This window comes from Rhinopithecus roxellana, chromosome 10 (genome assembly GCF_007565055.1).
Source record: "Rhinopithecus roxellana isolate Shanxi Qingling chromosome 10, ASM756505v1, whole genome shotgun sequence".
In the NCBI taxonomy this organism is placed as follows: domain Eukaryota; kingdom Metazoa; phylum Chordata; class Mammalia; order Primates; family Cercopithecidae; genus Rhinopithecus; species Rhinopithecus roxellana.
In genome coordinates, this window is record NC_044558.1 from 3,755,007 (window position 1) to 3,775,528 (window position 20,522).

Sequence of the window (20,522 nt, forward strand, 5' to 3'; positions counted from 1 at the left end):
GGAGATGATACTGGCTCCCTCAAAGGATTTGTGACAACTAATGGTGGCAGGGTTTGAACATGCCTGGCCCATGATGGGCACGTGGTCAATTCCTTATTTCCTTCCCCCATAGTTTAGGCATCCAGGATCAAGTACAGTGTCATGATGCTCCTAAGGCCACTGCTATTTGCTGAGTCTAATTCAAAAGTTCATGTCCCATAAAGGACACATTCCATACAGGCGTGTGCTAAGGAGATGTCAGTGTGTAGGCTGCTTGAGGTAAGAGCACACGTGGCCCCTAATGAATGCAGGGCAATCCAGGTTGGGCAGAGGGCGGGGCTTCAGGGCAGTACTGGATTAGCAGACACCTTGTACCTCTGCCAAGATGGGAGATGAGCATTCTTATGTTCCAGCCCCAAGAGGACGAGCTGCTTCCCAATGGGAAATGGGCATCAACAAACTCCTTGACGGACATCCCTGGTGTCCCCTCAGTCCTGCCTGTGCATGTCAGGTGACGCCATCCCCACATTGACCCCTTGGCTGTCATGGACTCCTGTTGGGACTCAGAAGGCACCAAGAAGGTCCCTTCCATTTGGGCATTTTACATCTCAGGGGGATGGAAGGGAATGGGTGAGGGACTAACATTCTTGAACGCCTGCCCCATGCTGGAAAGTTTCAGGGGTTATAACCTGACTCTTCGGGATTCCTCGGACATAGGCAAGGACCCTTGTCTGACTCTGACCCTAGGAAGCACAGGCTCAGAGAGTCTCTAAAACCTGGACACGCTCACAGAGGGGGGGCTGGAACTTGAACCCAGGTCCGACTCCAAAGCTCTAGCACTTTCCAACCCTGCTCACAGCTCTAGAAGGGGCTGCCAGAGGAGGAGGGGTGGTCACAGGCTGAAAGTCGGTCATAAGTAAATTTATCCTCTATGTGTAGATTATTCACGATCCATTTCAGTTTCCTTCTGGGTAGTCATGCAACTATTCTGTTACAAATAGTTAAAAAAATTTCTTTGTGCCTAAAGATGAAACCACTTGCAAAAAGCAAAACAAAAACCAAAGCCAAAAAAAAAAAAAAAAAAAAAAAAAAAAAAAAATTAAACCCTTGAACAACCCCAAACCCCAAAACAACAAATTGTGCTGCAAAGGAACTTCCAAAACTAAAATTGCCAGGGTCGTTGTTATTGTTCCAGGACCATAACATTGGAGCAAATCATAATTCTAATTTTCCAAACAAATAGCACAGAATTTGATAGAGAGCTTGCTGGCCAGAGCTACACGGTATCATTTTCAGTGGAGGCCATAACAGTTCTTTTAATTCATTAACCCAACATTAAATGTACCAGAAGAGGGATATAACTGTGTTTATACACAACTCTGACATCATCTGATTTTAACAAGTTTACTAAAACGACAGTCATGACCTTGACAATAGTGAATGCAAAATACTGGTGTACACAGATTTTACAGAGTGACTCCTGAGAGCCAGGTCACAAAACAAATTTTAACAGATGGGAGAGGCCTGAGGGAAGGCAAGCACACTGATTTTATTGAGAAAAAAGCTTATATACTGTAGGGTTGCTGAAGTTTAATAAATAAAGGTCAACTTATAATATATAAAAACAATATAAACATTTATATGCTACATGCATATCATATAATTTAAAGTAATAATTTATATATGGGGAGAGATGCCAATTCATGTTCTTCCGATTTTTCTCGACAAGGCACACACACAGGACGTGTCTATCCGTATCCACCGCCAGCCCACGAGTTTATTGTTTTCTGAAGTCAGTGCTCGGACGTAGGTTTGGGACGTTTTGCACTGAGAGTTCCAGTGTTTATCATCAATGCCCCTGCAACCGTTTTTGACTGGCCTGGCTTCCTTACATCGTGTTTCATAAAAATATTGTTTGACGGGAGAGTTGCCCGTTTTGATCTCCCCCAGCACCGTCACCTGGTGTCCCCGAATGTCGATGGCCGATGACTTGTCAGTCACCCACAGACTCTCACTGTCACATACCGAGTACTCCCCTCGGTGACTCTTATGCTCCGCGTACCGTTTCCGCCGTGATGTTCTGTTCGCCACCACGGGGTTGCCCACGTAATCCTCCATGAGATACAAGGGTGGGGGCTCCAAGGGGGTGCTGTCGCTCAGCAGGACCCGCGGTGAGTTGTAGCGTCTCTGTTGCCGCAGCAGTTCGGTATCCATTGCAATCACTGGCTGGAATTCTGACTTGGCGGGCTCTCCTCGCTCTGGCTCTCGGGGGGCCTCTGCTTTCGGCAGGGTGCTCTGGTAATTTTCCTTAACGTCCACCATCTGCTTGGAGAGCTTATTTTTCAAAATATCTGCCTGGATCAGCTTAATAATCAGGGAATTGAGCGAGTCTTCTGGCAAACTCCTTTGATCCATATTGTTACCTTGGATGCCACGGAGATAAGCGAGAAGTATCACATAAAACAAGATGGACATCACCTTGTTCACCTGTAAGATCTGAAAAGGAAACACAGGTGTTAAGAGCAGGCGTGACAGCTGAGTCTATGTTATTCTGGCACCAGCTACCTGAGGCTGAGTATCCCTGTGGGGCACGAGAGAGGATACCGCCCCCCAGGTAAGCAACGCAACTCCCCTCTGGACATTCTGAAGAGGCAATTTCTTTCCCCCAGCCCCAGGAAATATTGCGGAATGCACTCCAGGTCTGCTGACTCTGCTTTTTGCACGGGTTGTATTTACATTGGATGTCTGCTTTATCCTGCATCCTCGACTTGTGGGTGGATGATGTCCTATCGCTTCTTTAAACATCCCTTGAGCCTGCAAAGATGCATGATTCACCCTAGCTTGGCAAAGCGTGAAAACTTCAAACCTGAGAATTGTAAGCATGGAGTCACTTCCCTTCAGCAGCAGCAGCGGTGGCCTTGTAATTGTCTCAAGAAAGAGTTCGACTGCTCCCTAGCTGCAGCCCCTGGAACACACTGAGGCTGAGGACTGGTTCAGTGGCCCCCATACTGCAGTGTCAGCTGTGGGGTCATTCCTGGCCAGGTCGCAGCCGGAGTGGTCTGTTCTCCTGCCCTTGGAAATGAACATGTAGGGTCACTACCCACTCTGCGAGAGGGCCTGCGTTCCAGGGTGCTCTGCCGAGCTTTCTGACAGACACGCATCACCAACCGATCTGCTCCATCCCCAGGGACACTCTCTGCAAAACAGAGCCCTGCCACAGCGCGACTTGCAGAAGACAGAGATGCAGAATAACCACCTCACATAAACGGGCTGGACTTGCCCAGAACAGAAAAGTCATTGTTGATTCACTTTCCTCCTTTAGATTTTTAACATTTCTGCTACAAAATGTTCCTGTTAGTGGTTATGCTCCTTCTAATTCTATTTCCTTGTTTAAACGGCATTTCAACCCATCGGCGCCCTCATTCTGTTGCCATAGTAGAAGCTTAACACCGGGCTCCTGAGGAGTCCTGGTGGAATTACAGTGCTGATCTCAAGATACCTTCATTGCTGGTCTCTCCCTCACTAGAGCAAAGCCCAGATCTTCCGAGGGTTAGCACTGGAAGGAGATGCTCCAGGTGGAGAGGGGCAGCTGAGCTAGTGATTCCCCTGATTCCTCCACCTCCTTGAGATAATCACTCCTTAATTACCATCGCCACCACCTCACCGGTTCCCAGGGCGTACATCATTTCCTATTTAAAGTTCTGTCTAAACATGGAAAATGAAAACTCTTCCCCTGGTTCACCTTTGGTAATTTCGAAAAGACTTCACTAAGTCCAGGGGGAAAACAGAGAGGAAATAAACAAAGCCGACACAAGAAACAGAAAAGCAGTCCTGCTAACCAACACCTATGTCTGAGCCCCCCAGTGCTCCCTCGCTCCCAGGACCCACACAGAGCCTCTTCCCAGCTTGTCTGAAATATGGCTGGCTCGCTTGTCCCTAGAGGTCAGCAACAGTGACGCACTCTGCTCATACTGCCTCCTCTTGTCACTGTGATAAGGAGACCATCTTCTTTCCATGGGAACTAGTCTTGGGAACAGCTGACTCCTTCAAGGTCAAAGCCAAGAGAGGGATTCTAGCTTTGCTGCTCACCCTTAGAGGAAAATGACTCTCAGTAATTGTACTATCCTAGGAAAACGGTTCCTCTACAGCATAAGGAATCTCCCTCCTATTCTGCATACGCGTGACATTTTCTTCAATATTACAGGCCCAACAAAATGCAATTTGAACAATACAAAGAATATGGCATACAACTAGGATTACCTTCCCTACTCCCCCCAAAAAGAATAATACAGCTGCAATAAAATCATTTTGGACTGACAGTCTATTGAAAAACAATTTATTAAACCTCCCAAAAGCTCAGCCACTGTAAGCTAAGAATACACAGGGTATCTGCTCTTAAGGAAATAAATCAAGTATGGTTAGTGAGGGGAGGTCCCGGGTAGAATAAGAGTCAAGGTACAGATTAGTGAGGTAATGACCAGGGCGAGCTGAGAGGGAGAATGCTGGCTGATGCTGATGGATTGAGGAGGAAAAAGTAAGAGTCTTTATGGGTGGTGGCTGGAATAGGGAACCAAAGTTTATTAGAAGTAGACAAGCCATATAAAGAGGACATCTAATCTTATTCCTTCATCTTATAGATGAGGAAAACCTAAATGCAGTTTAAAAACTCACCTCCCTTTTCCATGTGATGACTGAGCTCACGGGCCCCTTGCTCCAACTCCATTCACTACTCACTGCTACTTGAATCACGACCCACGTGCACTGCCTCTCCTGTTGAAATTTCACCCATTTTTCAGTGCCTGGTTCCAAAGCTGACTTTTCTACAATGCTCCCCCAAGATCCCAACAGCAGCACCTGCCACCTCCTTGCAACCCCAGCCTGCTCTCCCAGTGGCTGACCATTTCCTTCTTACTTGCCATGATACTTTGTAATAAGTAGCGAGAGTAAGTCATCTGCAGGTTGGTGTTTCTAAACTCTTTAGCAGGCTGTCTTAAAGCCCTGTAGGCTTCCTGTGGACTCCATTTCAATAATCTACTTTTAGCTTTTTTCGTAGAGAGCAAGTCCAAGAATGTTGCTACAGAACTCCCCAAAACACAGAGGTTTGCAGCTGAAAGGGACCCTAGACAATCCCCTCATGTATACAGGTAAGGGAACGGAGGCCTACACCGGTGGCGAAGTGAGCTGTCTAAGGAATGCTAAACAACGGCAGAGAGTGATGGGGGCATTTGGTTTGTCGGTTCAACAAAAATCACATGGCTTGTGCACCATCAAAGTTATTGTGAGGGGTAAACAATGAAATCCACATGGAAGCACCCAGCATAGTATCAGGGACAGAGTGAGCACACTAGATATGTTAGAGAACATGAACCCGAATGGCCTGTGGCTACGGGAGATGGTGCACCTCTGCCTTTGATGCACACGGGCGAGGGACTCAGCGTCTGGAGAGCTCCCTTCTCTACATCTGGCTCACAGCAATCTGTACCAACACGGTCCCGGCAAGGCTTTCCCCCAGATGCCACGGTGCCCGAGTGCTTGGATCTCAGACCACTTACACTGGTTGTGGAAGAAGAAAGGAATATTAAGAACTGGAAGCCCAGAGAACAGACAAATGATGAAAGCAAACACGGGCAAGGGAGACGTGGCGCTTCTGAATACGCTGGGGGCAAGAAGAGATGCATTCTGATCTGTGGTCACTTTTTGGCCACCAGTACCTTCATTTTTCACTCCATGTCCGGGGTGGGAGTCCCCCAGTGTGCCAGTTCCCTGGAGTGGGCAATGGAAACAGGAAGGCAGTGCTAGCTCCACCCAGGCAAGGCACAGCAGTGTGTTCTTCTATTTAGGAGGATGTCTATGCTCTTTCTCTAGGGGTTAGCATCATCTGCAGAGAACTTCATTTAAGCAATTGTCATATTGTGTTATTATTGTTGGTGTGTCTCCCCTTGGACGACAGGGACCATGTCCTTTCCATCCACACATCCTTGACGCCCAGCACAGGGCTGGACATGCTGCGGATTTTCGATGTCAATTTACTGAATGAACGCCTGCTACGATATAGACCTACCCAAGGCACTGCTTACTGGCTGGAGAGCCTGCATGGGCTTTTGCCAAGCCTGGTTTTGGAAGCCAATCAACTCTGCCTTCTTTTCCCAAAGAAAATACAGGCCCTGGCTCTGAAGTCGGCCATGGTCCCCAGGCTCTTCTTGGCTATAATTAGAAAAAGACCTGTTAAAGACCTCAGTAAACCCCCTTTCTACACTCTCCCCGGTGCCCATTTCCCCTGCTCGGAGTTTTCCAAGATCCTGACCGACGTGCATGTGCGATTTTTCCTCACTTAGAAACGCTTTCCCACATATGGTGTTTTCTCAGTCCCTGGAGCAACATTCCTACAAGGTTTCACCATCCCTCAAAATACTCAAAAGAGAGCAATTTCTGATTCCTCCTTTTTGGCTCAGTTAACAGCATCCACAGAGGGTTTGGGGGTATTCAAGAAGCAGCTGACATGGAAAAGGAAGCTGGGGAAGAGAATGGCACAGAATCTGAGCCCCCAGCAACCTGCATCTGCCCTCCCTGTCACATGCAGAGACGGGGCTGCAGCCTTCAGGTTCCAATTCAGCTCTCCAGGACCAGCTTCCTTATACAGGAGCACCTCCCAACCATGTACCTAAAGACCCCTCTTGCTGCACATGTGTGGAGTAAATTTTTAGACTGCTTAGGGGTGAGATCATCCAGAATAAAAATGCAAAGTGCCAGGTACTGGCTTATATAAATCTTAAATCCTGGTAACAACCATCCTGAAGTAGGTACTGTCAAGTTTCCCATTTTGGATGGGGAAACCAAGGCAAAGAGGGGTTCCACAACTAGCTAACAAGCAGCAGAGCCAGGATTTGCACCTTCTGGCTCTAGAGCTCATGTTATTAATGATGACACTCTGCTGCCTCTCCGTCCATCCCTGCTCACAAACATTCTAGAGAGTTTACTTCCAGAGGAAGCCCAAGCTCCAAGCCTGGAGCCAGGACGGCTGCTGTCAGCAGGCTGTGCCCTTCCCCAAGAAGCCTCAGCTCTAAGCAGAGTTTGCAGAGATTTGAGGCCATCACTCCTATGTCCTCCTCCCCGTATTCCCTATGAAAGCACCTCCACAAAAGTAAACACAATCCAATCCCCTCCTGGGCCTGATGGTCTTCAGTGCAGCCCATCTGCAGGTCACCTGTGCCTGCAGAGGCCCTGTGTTGTAGTGGACAGAACACGGAGTGCACCATCTCACATCCAGGGTCTGAGACCAGCACGGGAAATCTGGGCGACTTACAAAGAAAGCAGAAAGGCTCTGTTTTAGCTTTCTTCAGAGAGCAGTCATGAGAGTAGAGGTGAAAGCAGTGTTGAATTTGCCAAATTTTTAATATGCAAATTCAAGAGATTTCATTATTTCTGGTATAGCCATATCCTCTGGAGGCAAATTCATTCTCTGGCTGGGGTCAAAGAGGACACTGGCCAGCTGTGTCCAGAGGGTCTGACTCTTTGGAGAATTTCTTCGGCTATGACATGGTCTCTGACTCATGCTACGGGCTCAGGAGACATCCTGCCAGATAACCCTAATGTCTTGTTCAGGGACTGGAAAGGCAGAGAGGTGGGAAAGTGATAGATTTAAAGTAGCATGACAAAAGGGAAAGGAATGTGGTGGAAATACTAAACTAAGGCCATATATAAAAGACTGGCTATGCTTGTTCCCCAAATCTTAATTGCAAAATTAATTCACACTGGCTTTGTTCTGAACATAGGTCTTGAGGCCTCAAAATTAGTCAGTGGGGCCACATGAAGATGTTCTGACCCATGGCAAAGCTGGGAGCTGGGAGAGAGAGATCCTGGTGGAGCCTCCACTGGGGATTGGTCTGGTTTTGGTTAATCTCTTTATTAATGATCCGGAAGCAGGAGGGAGGAAAAAGTGGCAGATTAATTAAAATGCACAGATGAAGCTCAAAGGGAAGGTGCTGCAGACACCAGTGAGGACAGACCAATTAGGCTGAAGCACCCACGGGGGTTGGCAACCTGGAAATAGCATGATTAGATTCAAACTAAAACATGTAGGTTAACTCACCGGGGGCACGGTAGATCCAAAACCAACAAGGGAGGGAAATGCTTGGAAGGGGATGAAGGGAGGGGGTGACTTGGCATTGCTACAAGGAGTAAATGAGAAATGAGCTCACATGAATAAAGCTGTGTGGGTTTCCACGGCACCTTCTTCCCTGCTAGCTCTGCGTCCTCCACCTCATTCACTTCAGCACCTCTCAGGTAGTGGCAACCATGAAACTCCCTGTCTTATGGAGCACAAAAAAGACATAAATTGAGGAACAGAGCCAAGATCACAAAGCAGGCCAGAGATGGTCCCCAAAACCTGCTGATGCGCATGCTCTAAAGTCACGGAAAACCAGAAGCAATCAGGGAGCTAGAGGAGAAACAGCTACTCTATCTGTTGGTATTTGGTGAGGCCTCATGAGACAATCCCTGAACTCTGAACAGGTCTGCATCTATGTAGTGTCAAACCAGGTGAGAGAAGAGGCAGATGCGGATTCCTATCCTGTTCTTTAAGATACCTAATTCTACTGTTGTTCCTCTCCTTAAAACTTAGTACTTAAAACTCAGGGCTCTGAAACTGACTAACACACATGGTCAATCCTCGGCCCAAGATCTGAAATAGGACAAGGCCCTCAGTTTTCAGGAGATGCTGGCTTCTCAGCAGAAATGAGACAAGACACACAGTCAACAGAGAGGCATACTCTAGGATAAAATAAAATAAAACAGAGAACCTCAGAAGGTTGACTCGCCTCCCTAAGAAAGGAGGTACTGAAACTGGTCTTTTGAAGGCCAGAAAGTGAGGAACAGGGACCCCTGAACAGGGCTTTCTATCCCCAAAGAAAGCCAAGTGGACCGAGATGGAGGTAGAAAGCTGTGAGTTTCCTTTGCACAGCTGTTAGGAGAGGAATTTCACATTGTTTAAAGCATACCCTCCTCTGGCTCCGGGCTGTGAAAGATGGAAGGCATGGCACACGTCAAAACAGTGTGCACCAGCTGCTCCAGGGAGGAAGGTACGACAGTTATTCCCCAGGCCAAGGAAGCCTCTGGCTTAGCCCCGTCTTGGCAAAGAGAGATCTTAAAGGAGCTTGGCATGCCGACACAAGCCCCAGGAAACTCAGGTTTACTTTATCCTTTGCATATCACAAACTCCCATGTCATGGAGCGGGGGGTGGACTAAGAAGGATCCTTCAGAGAAAATCTGAGTCTATCTGGCTACTAGCCATCATGGTGTTATCCTGCATTTAGTCGTCTTTGTTTTGGTAATTCACACTCATCCACCACTGTGCATACAGGTGTGCATGCATGGGTTTGTGGGCCTACACACACACACACACACACACACACACACACACACACACAACATGTAACTACCTGAGGTGAGGACGGACTCTAGTTGAACTATTCAAATTTTTGAATTTTGAAAAATTTGAAACTATTTTCAAATTATGGAATCATTTAATGTTCAGAAACATTTCAATTTTGGTATCATTTTCTGTGTCTGGATTACTCCAATCTGTAAGTGTGAAAACACACAAGGGGAAGCTGCTTCAGCCACATAGACAGCTGAAAGTGCAGCTGGCATTAAATAATAACTTTGGCCTCAGAGAATAGCTGCCCACGTCAATGTTTTTGTTTTAAATTTATGATTATGGTCGAGTTGAGTTTATGGTCAAGCATATACGTTGTCTGCAAAATGCTATACAACAATAAGTGATACCATTACAAGGTAGGGGGTGCTGAGTAATTGATTTTCAATAATTATAATTAATAATAATGATGGCAATGATGAAAGTATTTATCTTATCCACCCAGACAAGCATGAGTCTCCAAATGGCAGAAGAAATAAGTTGGCTTCTTCTTGAGGGTTGGAGGCTAAGGGAAATCCCAAAGCATGCCTTCCATTCAGTTCTTACTCTTCCAAACCAAGACCACAGCTGGCTTGGCAATGGCCAGAACTTTTTTGTGTGCATCAACTATAGCAGCAAGTCCAGGATAAAGTCAAACCATACTGGTTTGGCCCCCAGAGGACTTGGCTGCAGAAAGTGTGGTCAGATGGCAGGCTGACTCCTCTAGACTTGGCCATCAGGCCTGTGTCAAATATGGCCCCTCATGTCTCCCTGCTGCCACACAGCCAACTGCCTTTCACAAGAATGAGGAGTATTGACTGGTCTGCAGCTATATTGATTGCTGGTCTGGTCTGGATCCCTTGTCCGGAAAACCATGGCGTCCGAAGACTGTGACAGCTGGGACTGTCTTTTGCTCCTCCAGGTGTCTCTCCCCTCTGTTCCCTGTGACCGTCATCATGCTTCTGAGTACTTTTACAGACTCGGGAACTGAGGCAGAAGAAACATGTGTCTGGTGCTTTTCTGAGTCTCTTCTCACCAACTCATGTAGTGATGCGGGGATGTGCACACAGGAAGAAAACCAATCTTCCATCAAAACTGGAGTGTGTGATAGACACTTAACAAACACAATGACTCCAACCCAAAACACTCCAGTGACTCTTTCTGGGCAGCTGGGCAAGACTGAAAAACCAACCCAGAGCTTGTCCTCTGAAAGCAGTTTTGGCACAAACACTGAACCCCAGGCTGTCTTTAATCACAGATGCAAGTCATAATAATTGCTTGTAAGAACAGCTCACATTTATTGAGCCTCACCATATGCTAGACTGTGCGGAACACTTCACAGGGATGATCTCAATTAATCCTTGTGGATACGATTATTATCCCCTTTTCAGCCAAGGAAACTGAGGCTCAGAAGGATTAAGTACTTTTTCTCAAGATGACACATCAATTGAGAGGCAGAGCCCAGGAACAAACCCCTGTCTCTGTGATCCCACAGGCCTAACTCTTAGCTGATATTGCAGAAGATCTCTCAATTCACTCCAACGTCTAAGGCACCCGCCACTTCATTGCAGTGAACTAGGTAGCAAGCAGCCTGCTGATATATTAATGTTTCTTTCTTTGTAAAGTAAGAGACATTCAAGACAGATCCTCTGAAACGTAAAGGGGAAATTTCCAGTCTAAGGCTTGCCTCACCAATTCACAGTAACTGAAGAGCACATGTATGTGATATGGGGCTACTGGAATCAATTGTTTATGGTTTACTTTCTCCAAATGTAAAGTATTCCTTTCCTCTTCTCTTAGTTGATGGTAAAAAACAACCAAGAAGCCAAAGATTCATTTTAAAAAAATGGCAGGAGCGTTGAAGGTGGGACAGATTTCTGATTCTTTTGTTTTCACAGATTGCAGCATATCTGTAGCTGATGATGAGAAACAAAATAATGTAGGTTCTTGGCACATCCCCTGTTTTGATCTGTTAATAAAAACCAACTCTGCCACTAATGAGCTTTGTGGCTAAGGGAGAATCACTGTGCATCTTGGGGGGCTCAGTTCCTGAGCAGTGTTTCTTCACAGGGGTGCTACTTGGATTTCGAACAGGACAGTTTTTTTATTGTTCAGTTTTATCCCCCATGCATGCAACTCAGGCCCACACCTACTAAATATCAATCGTGACCCCAGACACAGTGACAACTGATAAAAAGGACTCACACCTTTCCAAATCCCATCTGCACAGACCCCTCAGTTATGAATCACATAACATGATGCTGGGGTGTTAATTGTTCTATGATCACTGGCCCTTTTACAATGTAATCAATGCTAAGGAATCCTTCTGCTAAACCACCACACATGTGCCCATACATAAATAATATTGCAAACAATTTCAAGGTGATTCAAAGAATCCGTAAAAATCATCCTAGTGTCCCACAGATTTTAGGTTTAGAATTCTTGAACTAAAGTATTTCAAAGGTTCTTTCTAGTTGACATACCTTATGCTTCTATTATCCTGTACCAGCTCTGAGTCATTTCTTCTCCAGACCAAATAGAGAAGAAATTATTATTATCAGCCGAATTTTCTGGTCCTCTTTGTGTCCCTGTGAAGCCAGGGTGCCAGCAACTGGCATCCAACTCTATTAGGATTATACAATGGAAAGGTTATGGGGGGAAAGTGACTTGCCCAAAAGCCAATCAATCAATCAATCAATCAATCAATCAATCAATCAGTACAAGATCCGGAACCAAGCTCAGCCCTCCAAATGACCAGCCCTATGCTGCCAATCCACATCCACACACAGAGCAGTCAGTGTATTTAAGGACACATGGAGGGAAGCCTGCCCACACCTATCAATAGGGCTTCCTGGGGGAGGCACAGGGGTCCCAGGTGAGCCTGTCCAACACAGCATGTCTGACATTTTGTGTGAGAGGCCTGAGGCCCCAGCAGCCCTACTCAGCCCATGGAGGCAGCCCATGGAGGCAGACTCTTTCCCTTCTTCCTTTCACAAGTGTCTGTGTAGCACCAGCTCTTGGCATCCACCTTCCTCATGGACACCGGGAACCAGAGCGTTTTCCTTTCCGTCCATAAACCTGCCATCACTCTGGGTGACTTCACCTCCAGCCTGATGGCTTTTTCATTCCTTGGTCTCCCTGTTCCTGCACATCCTCAAGATCTGTGTTCTCCATGATGTTTGAAAACGCAAATGCGATTCCTCAAAGACCTAAGCGATTCCTCAAAGACCTGAAAACAGAAATACCATTCGACCCAGCAATCTCATTACTGGGGATATACCCAAAGGACTATAAATCATTCTCTCATGAAGACACATATGCACACATATGTTCACTGCAGCACTACTCACAATAGCGAAGACACAGAATCAACCTACATGCCCATCAATAAGAGACTACAGGGGATGAGGTGTCATCTTGTAATGTCACCAAGGTCATTCCATTAAATTTGCTCAAAAGGGCCTGATTCAGTACCTGGATGAGGAATCTACAGTGGATCTCTAGGACGATTACTGGTGTTTACCAAGTACTCGGGGCTGGAACCCTGAAGAACATGGGAGTGCCCTGGCCCTGTTGATCTCCTGAAGGTGTGCGCCAGCAGAGGGTCTGCAAGTCCCACGGGTCTGACTGCCAAGTGGCGAAGCAGAGAGGCAAAGCCACCCACTGCTCATGGAGACTTCAGGTAAGTGGGTGAGTGAGTGCTAGAGAGACAGGTAGAGAGAGAGAGAGTCATAGACAGAGACAGAGAGAGACTGCGAGAGACAGAGACAGATACAGCGATGCAGAGACAGAGAGAGGCTGAGACAGAGAAACAGAGATAGGGAGAGAGGGAGACAAAGATACAGAACCAAGAGAGAGGGAGACAGAAACAGAGATGCAGGGAGACCGAAAAATAAAAACACACAGAGAGAAAGACAGAGGGAGAGACAGAGAGATAAAGAGAAAGGAGGAGAGAGAGATACAGAGATTGAGAAAAAAGGCGATACAGAGTGAGAAACAGACAGAGAGAGGGAGGCAGAGAGACAGAGAAGAGAGGAGAGAGACAGGGAGTGAGGGAGACAGAGAGAGAGAGGCAGTGAGTTGGGAGGAAGAGAGAGATACAGTGAAAAGGGGGGTCTCTTATTTGAACAGGGGGTTTCAGCTGAGCCCAAGACTCTGGGCGGTGGCTCTTCTGCCTGGTTGGGGAAAACTGGAAAGGTGGCAGAGAAGGCCCCTCTGAAGCCAGCATTGCTGCAAGTCCAGAGGACATGTGCACTTCCATTCACATGAGAGACCACTCCACCCTACCACCATCCCCAAAGCCAGTGACCTCCCTGCACTAACCTACATTTCTTCCTACTGCCAGGGAAGTGAACACGCGGGTGCTGTAGATGCAGCAGGTGGCCAAGTCCCAGCACATTGGAAAGACGAAGACACGGGCACTCAGTGTCACAGAGCACTTCCCGGCTCAGGAAGAGGCTCTCGGAACAGGCCGTGATCACACAGGCCACCTGTACCTTGTCCCAAGAGGGGTGGCAGTGCCTGGCACCCTGGCCAACACGGGCTGGGACAGGAGGGCTACAAGCAACAAGCCAGTACCTGTCTTGTGGGAAACAAGTCAGGCAGTGGGTGTGTGTGAGTGTGTGTGTGTGTGCGCGCACATGCATGCACACGTACACACGTCTACGCGTGTCTGTGTGTGTGTGTTGTATGTCTCTATGTGCGCAGTATCTGTGTATGACTGCAAATGTGTCTGTGTGTAGTATGTGTATGCGTGCATGTATGCCTGTGAGTGTGTCTGTCTCTGCGTGTGTGTTGTGTGCATATCTGTATGTTGTGTGTGGTGTCTGTGTAAGCCTGTGGGTGTGTCTGTGTGTTGTGTATATGTATGCATGTGTGATGTCTGTGTATGTATGTGCTTGTGTGTGCATGTGCATGTGTGTAGTATGCATGTGTGTGTGTCAGTATGCATGCGGTGTATATGTCCAGGTGTAAGTGTGTCTCTGTATCGTGTGCATATGTGTGTGGTGTTATTCTGTGTGTGTGGTGTTATTCTGTGTGTGTGGTGTGTGTGTGATGTTATTCTGCTTGTGTGGTGTACGTCTATACGCACAGAATACACATGTGCGGGTGTGTATTCTGTGAGTATCTCTGTGTGTTTGTGGTGTGTGTATGTCTGTGTATGTCTGTGTCTGTATGTGTGTGTGGTGTTATTCTGTGTGGTGCTTGTATGCGTGTGTGTGCATATATGTATTCTGTGAGTGGGTCTGTGTGTGTGCATGTGTGTGTGGTATTCTGGGTGTCTGTGTGGTGTGACTGTGTGTGCATGTGTGTTATGTTATTGTGTGTGTGATTTATGTCTGTATGCATGTGTGCATGTGTGTGGTGTTATTCTGTGTGTGTGTGGTATATTTGCGTGTGTGTGGTGTTATTCCGTGTGTGGTGTGTGTATGTCCATGTGTGTGCATGTTTCTGGTGTTATTCTGCATGTGTGGTGTGTGTATGTCTGTGTGTGCCCGTGTGTGTGGCGCTATTCTGTGTGTGTGTCTGTGGTGTGTGGATGTGCATGTGTCGTGTTATTCTGTGTGTGTGCATGTGTGTGTGGTGTTATTCCGTGTGTGTCTGTGGTGTGTGTATGTGCATGTGTGTGGTGTTGTGTGTGTGGTGTGTGTGCGTGTGTGTGGTGTTATTCTGTGTGTGTGTGCATGTGTGCAGTGTTATTCTGTTTGTATGTGCATGTGTGTGGTGTTATTCTATGTGTGTCTGTGCTGCGTGTGTGTCTGTGTATGTGTGCATGCGGGTGTGGTGTTATTCTGTGTGCCTCTGTTTGGTGTGTGTGTCTGTGTGTGTATGTACACGTGTGCGTGGTGTGCTGGGCGAGGGATGCTGAGAAGGGGAGGTGCCAAAAAGCTGAAGGGATCAAGAGCCTGCATCTACTCCCAGCCTCCCCTTTGGCCACTGTGAGTCCCTGGACAAGTCTGTTTTTCAGTCTCAGACCGGCATCAGATTGCTTCTCTAGCAAGGGCAGGAACCGGAGTAAATCATCCAGAGACCATCCCGGTGTTAGCAGCCTGCTGTCGTCCACACGGGTCTAAAGCCAGGCAGGGCTCTCGCTCTCTGGGTCCCTTTTAGCACAGAGGAGCGAGTCAGCTCTCTGGGTCCTCCTCACCCACCGCCCACACCCCCAGTGTGGTGCACGTGGAGTCAGGCACAGGGCTCCAGTGGCCTTCCTGGGTCCCCATGAACTGGAAACATGTGAGGACAGGCAGGGGAGAAGCTGTGAGATGGAAGGAGAAACTCTGGGTCAAGTTTGCATTTCTCATTATTTCTCCAACCCTTCTCAGATTCCTTTTGTTTAGAAACCTCCTTGAGTTTCTGAAGGCTTCCCCCTCCCCCACCCCACCCCCTGAAAATCTCTAGGAGCTCCTCCAGCCTGTAACCCTTCCGGATAACACGTTCCATATGTCGGTCACTCTTGGCATGAAACGTTTGCACTCACTTTTCTGGTCACCTCCTCCGTGGTCTCCCCACATTGCCTCTCCCCAGAGTGACCTCACCAACCTCCTCCGTAGCCCTCTGTTCAAGAAGCAGGGACTGGGATCAGGTTGGAGGGTCCTTTGGTCTCCCTCCCTGGTCAGCTCCCATGCAATATGCCTGCAGGTTCGCCTCCCGAGTGCCCCAGAGTGCTCCTAACTTTGCTCCAGCCCGCCCGCCGCCAACAGCTGCAGGGAGACCCTCCTTTAAGCACTGGGGCTAATTGAGCAGGGCTCTGACTGAGCTTGCCGCATTATTTGCTTAGAGCAAGCTTTTACAGCAAGGCAACACAGCGTTCTATTGTCTTCCTTTCCCACCCAGCTCCCCCTCCTGCCGAGGCTACCCACTGTGGTAAATAAAGGCCGGTGGGATTTTTTTTCCACCTTAACTTCCAATGCTCCCTTTGCAAATGCAAACAGACATTCTAGCCTTCCTTGCTTGACCCTCGCCCCAGGCGCCACCCCCTCCACCCTCCTGATGCATCTTTTGATGACTGAATTTGATGCTGGAAAACCACACAGAGCACAACCCCATGCAAGGTTTTGTGGATTTCCCGAAAGAGGAGAAAGGTGGCGTTCAACAGCTCTGGAGGGGCTGCACAGGAAGCGATGAAGATGACTTTAAATAGACCAAGGAAGCCTGAGAGCTGCTCTAGTTCTTCTTCCTTGAGAGCACAGGAATCCTGAAAGGCCTCAGACTCCCAGGAATGCTCTGGGGACCAAACAGAGGCCGCCTTGAAACAGGTAGTGAGGCAAAGCCCACAGCCTAACACTGGAGTTAGGAACAAGTGGGAAGACGTGAGACCTAGAGGCCAGCCTGAGAGCATCAGGGCTTTCAGAAAAGACACAGCGAGCCCTGTCCAGGACACACATGGCTGAGCCATCAGCTATCTTGAAGGACGGAAGGATGAGAGATTGAACACCTACTCTGTGCCAAGGACTGAAATTTAAAACTTACATCTCCAGCTTTTTGGGGGAGAGACAGAGTTAGGAAAACTATAAAGAGAGGCTTTTGCTATGTTAAAGCCAAGAAATCCAGGGCATAGAGTAGGTGAGGGATAGGCTCAAAGTTGTTACTGCTAGATGTAAAACTACAAGCAGAGTCTCTGCTTCCCGACTCCTGATCCTACAGTCTTCCTAAAGGATAGCCTTCTCTATTTTCGAAGTCCTAGAGCCCAGCAGGGTGGGCCACATGCTTGTGATCACCAAGTAAGTAGAGCTCCTTCATCTGGCTGTAAACCTAAGGGAGAGCCCTCATATCTACAAAATGCAGACCACGCTTTATCAGCATCTGTTAGATACCCTAACAGTATCTGTGATGCACCGGTTTACACAAAATAGATCATTTCCAAAGTGGAACCACCTCTGGCTGCAAGAATGTCCTTTTGACTAGGGAGATGGACGGATCCATTATTGGCCCAAGTTCTTCATCCACTTCTTTCTAATTCTAACCAGAGAAAGCTTCACCAGCCTCACCCGCTATCTCCTCTCTCCGGCAAATCTTGGCTCTATTTAGTCTATAGATGGATTGTGTTCTGGAGATGAAACAAGTGAGGCAAAACTGTATCTAAAACAATCCTTTTCCAACAAGACTGGTATTAAGAAAATGACAACAATAACGAAGGAAAATATATTTGATGATGAGTTTGGATGATGCACGAGGGGCTCATGAGACAACTGAAGGAATGTAATTGAGGTATCTGACTTCAGAAGCTCCGAGTGTGCTGATGGGCTTGGCAAGGAACCCTGCAATTGGCACGAACGAATGGATTAACACGGAGGATCCGTTGGAATCCATTGTGCAGAAATGTGCCCTGACATTGTGCTGGGCATATACAGTAGGGGACAAGGAGGACCTGATAAGCTGAAATAGAAAGAGATTAGAGCCCTCCTAAGAGGCAATAGACGAGCTCCTCTGCCACTGGACCGATGTGCAAAATGTTAGAGTCGTTTATTTGAAGATTTGTCTCAGTTTACTACTAACAATGCTGTAATGTTTCTAGACGTGCAGTCTAAACGACCACATTCAAACCAGGTTTAATAGAGGAAACTCCAAAAAGTTCCTTCAAGACCTGAGGGTGGTGTTGAAAAAGCTAAATGCTGCCCCACAGGGAGGCCTGTCGGGCCACAGGCCTGTGTAAGCCACGAGTGACCCTCACCACCATGGAAGTGAGTCACATGGCTGCTGGGGCGGGGATCCCTGCCGACTGTAGTCAGACGGAAGGGTCTGGACATTCTTTTTATGCTGGCAATGGTTCAGAATGTGAAACTTTTGATCCTACAACATGATACATTTTAATTCCTCCTGGTGATGTTAATAATGCAGTTGGTTGATGCCACACGAACAGAATTTACAATGCACGATGCTTCCAAGAACAAGGAGGAAGTAATAACTGTAGTCTTGCAGGTGGGCTTCAGTTTGCACTCTATTTAGGCTTCTGAAAAACGTGGATGGCAAATCAACTTTTGTGAATTGAATTGCATGTTAAAGATACTAGGAAGGTTTGCAATGGAAAAATCTTACTGTGGATTCCTATGGAAAGCAGTAAATAGCCACTTTTCAATTAAAAACACATCTGATATAAGGCTAGTTTTAGCTTAAAGCACAGTAAACCTTTAAATGTACAGCAACTATGGTGTAAATACATTCCCATTTTATAATAAACACATGTGCTTTGAGACTAAAGCAGTCACCGAGGGAGTAAGGCTTACTCTTCCATTAGCTCTTCCAGTATTTGGGTGTCCCGTTGATGTGCATTATGTCCTACAGCTAATGCCCCAGAAAGCGAGGAGAAATCTGGAATAAGAAAAGAAGCAGGAGAATGTCCCTGCTGGAAGTTCCCATTTTTGCCCTCCCATGTCCTAAACAATAGCATCCTAAATTCTCATTATATGTGATACTTCAATCTTCTCAAGCATCCTAATAAAGAAAGAAATGGAGGGAAGAGAGGCAAGCAGAAATTACACACTCCTGAAGGCTCACGAATAATTATAGCATCAATAGTGATGAAAACTACCTTTGTCAGTACTTACTCTCCAGCAAGAACTGTGCTGAGAACCCTGCAATCACAACCCGACTTCATTCTACCATAACCCTATGAGGCAGATCCTGCAGTTCACAACTTACCTGAACCCTGCATATCATCTCACACCCTCTGTAAGATCTGAGCGAACATCCAATGATTAAACCTGTTAATATTTCCACTGCAAAAATATATTCACCGAAGTGAAACCAAGACCAGCTCAATTCAGGTTAGGCTTTACAGCCAAATGAATTTGCTGTCACTTTAAGAAACGACTCTGGGTTTTCAGGGCTTTTTGGGTTTTAGAATTATAAAGAAGAGACTGGGGATGTGTATTATTCTATTTCATAAATAAGGGTAGCCTGCTTGAGATCACACCATGGCAATACTATAGCTCAGCTTAGCAGAGCTGGAGCTGGGATTCAAACCCAGGCATGTGTGATTCCAAAACCCACGTTTTCAAACACTAGGGCCATGCTGCTCATATTCCCCGTCCCGGGGAAACTAGAGAATAAAAACTCCCTACAGTGGTTTTCTGAGAAGGCCCTATTAAACCGTGATTACATACACCCTTTTTTATGTTTATTTTTTCCTTAAATAATTTTTCCTAGAGAAATGATTTTTCCTTATTATAAAAGTAATATGATGTACTTGTTGAAGAAAAATTTAAAAATACAAAAATATATCATCTATCGGCTCCCACAGGTATCATTATGGAATATTTGTGCCCAACCTTTTAAAAATACATCAAAAATTTCTATGCATTATAGTGGAGATGGTTTAATATACATCATTCTGTAACTTTCTTATTTCACTATTACAATCTAGGCTTTCTCCCCTTGTATTACAATTCTACCTAAACAAAATCCTGATGGCCACATAATATTCCATCACATTCCTTTGCCATAATTTACTGGATGACACCCCCTTGTTGGACATTTACTATGTTGAATCCTCTGCTCCCATAAACGATGCTGCAATAAGTATCTCCACGTGCAAAGCTTACTATGGGTGTGCTATTCTCATGGTCCACCACTCCAGCCACTTCCTTACGCTCCAGCCACATCTGCCCTGTGCAGCCCCAACCTCAGATCAGTTTATACATCTATTCTCCCAGCAGACACACAGGCTGCTAAAGATGGGGAAATGTGGCCTATGAACTATTTGGTGCCCAGCAAATTGATGTTCTCAAGGGTCTGCTCAGCCCTTACTGTAGATCAACAATTGGCTCTTTTTCTCATTTTAGGTCTTCCCTCCCCTCACAGCAGCTCCTATCTCCTCAAGCCTCTTGGAACATCATACAGAGAATCCTGCCTCCTGCTGCACAGAGTCCTTCAGGTGGGAGCTCCCTCGGCTGTCTAACTCCACCTGCAAATCTCCTTAGATGTATTATCTTAAGGTGACCAGATACTTTATCACCTCAACTTTCGAAAGTGAAAAGGGGTGTAAGCAATAATTTTGCACGGTAGGACTGCCCTGGGTCAACCAGGAAGTGCGATCGCTGTGAGTATAACCAAAATTTTCTCTGAGTGGCAGGGCCGACCTTATCATACCCGCTCTCTAGCAGGCCCTGTACCAACACTCTGGGCCCACAC

At 46.8% G+C, this 20,522-nt stretch overlaps 1 protein-coding gene across 3 annotated transcripts in view; it reads right to left on the reverse strand.

Annotated features, from left to right (window-relative positions):
* Window positions 1-1,369: 1,369 nt before the first annotated feature.
* The window catches only part of NTF3 (neurotrophin 3), a 65,701-nt gene continuing 46,548 nt past the window's right edge, over window positions 1,370-20,522 (reverse strand). For 2 of the 3 annotated variants that reach the window (XM_030938389.1, XM_030938390.1), the window contains exons 2-3: window positions 8,178-8,288; window positions 1,370-2,475 (exon numbers count right to left, since the gene is read on the reverse strand). In XM_030938389.1, the coding sequence (XP_030794249.1) occupies window positions 1,681-2,454 (774 nt within the window). In that variant the 5' untranslated portion in view covers window positions 2,455-2,475; window positions 8,178-8,288 and the 3' untranslated portion in view covers window positions 1,370-1,680. The remainder of the gene's footprint in view (window positions 2,476-8,177; window positions 8,289-20,522) is intronic. The other variant, XM_030938388.1, reaches the window with a different exon arrangement.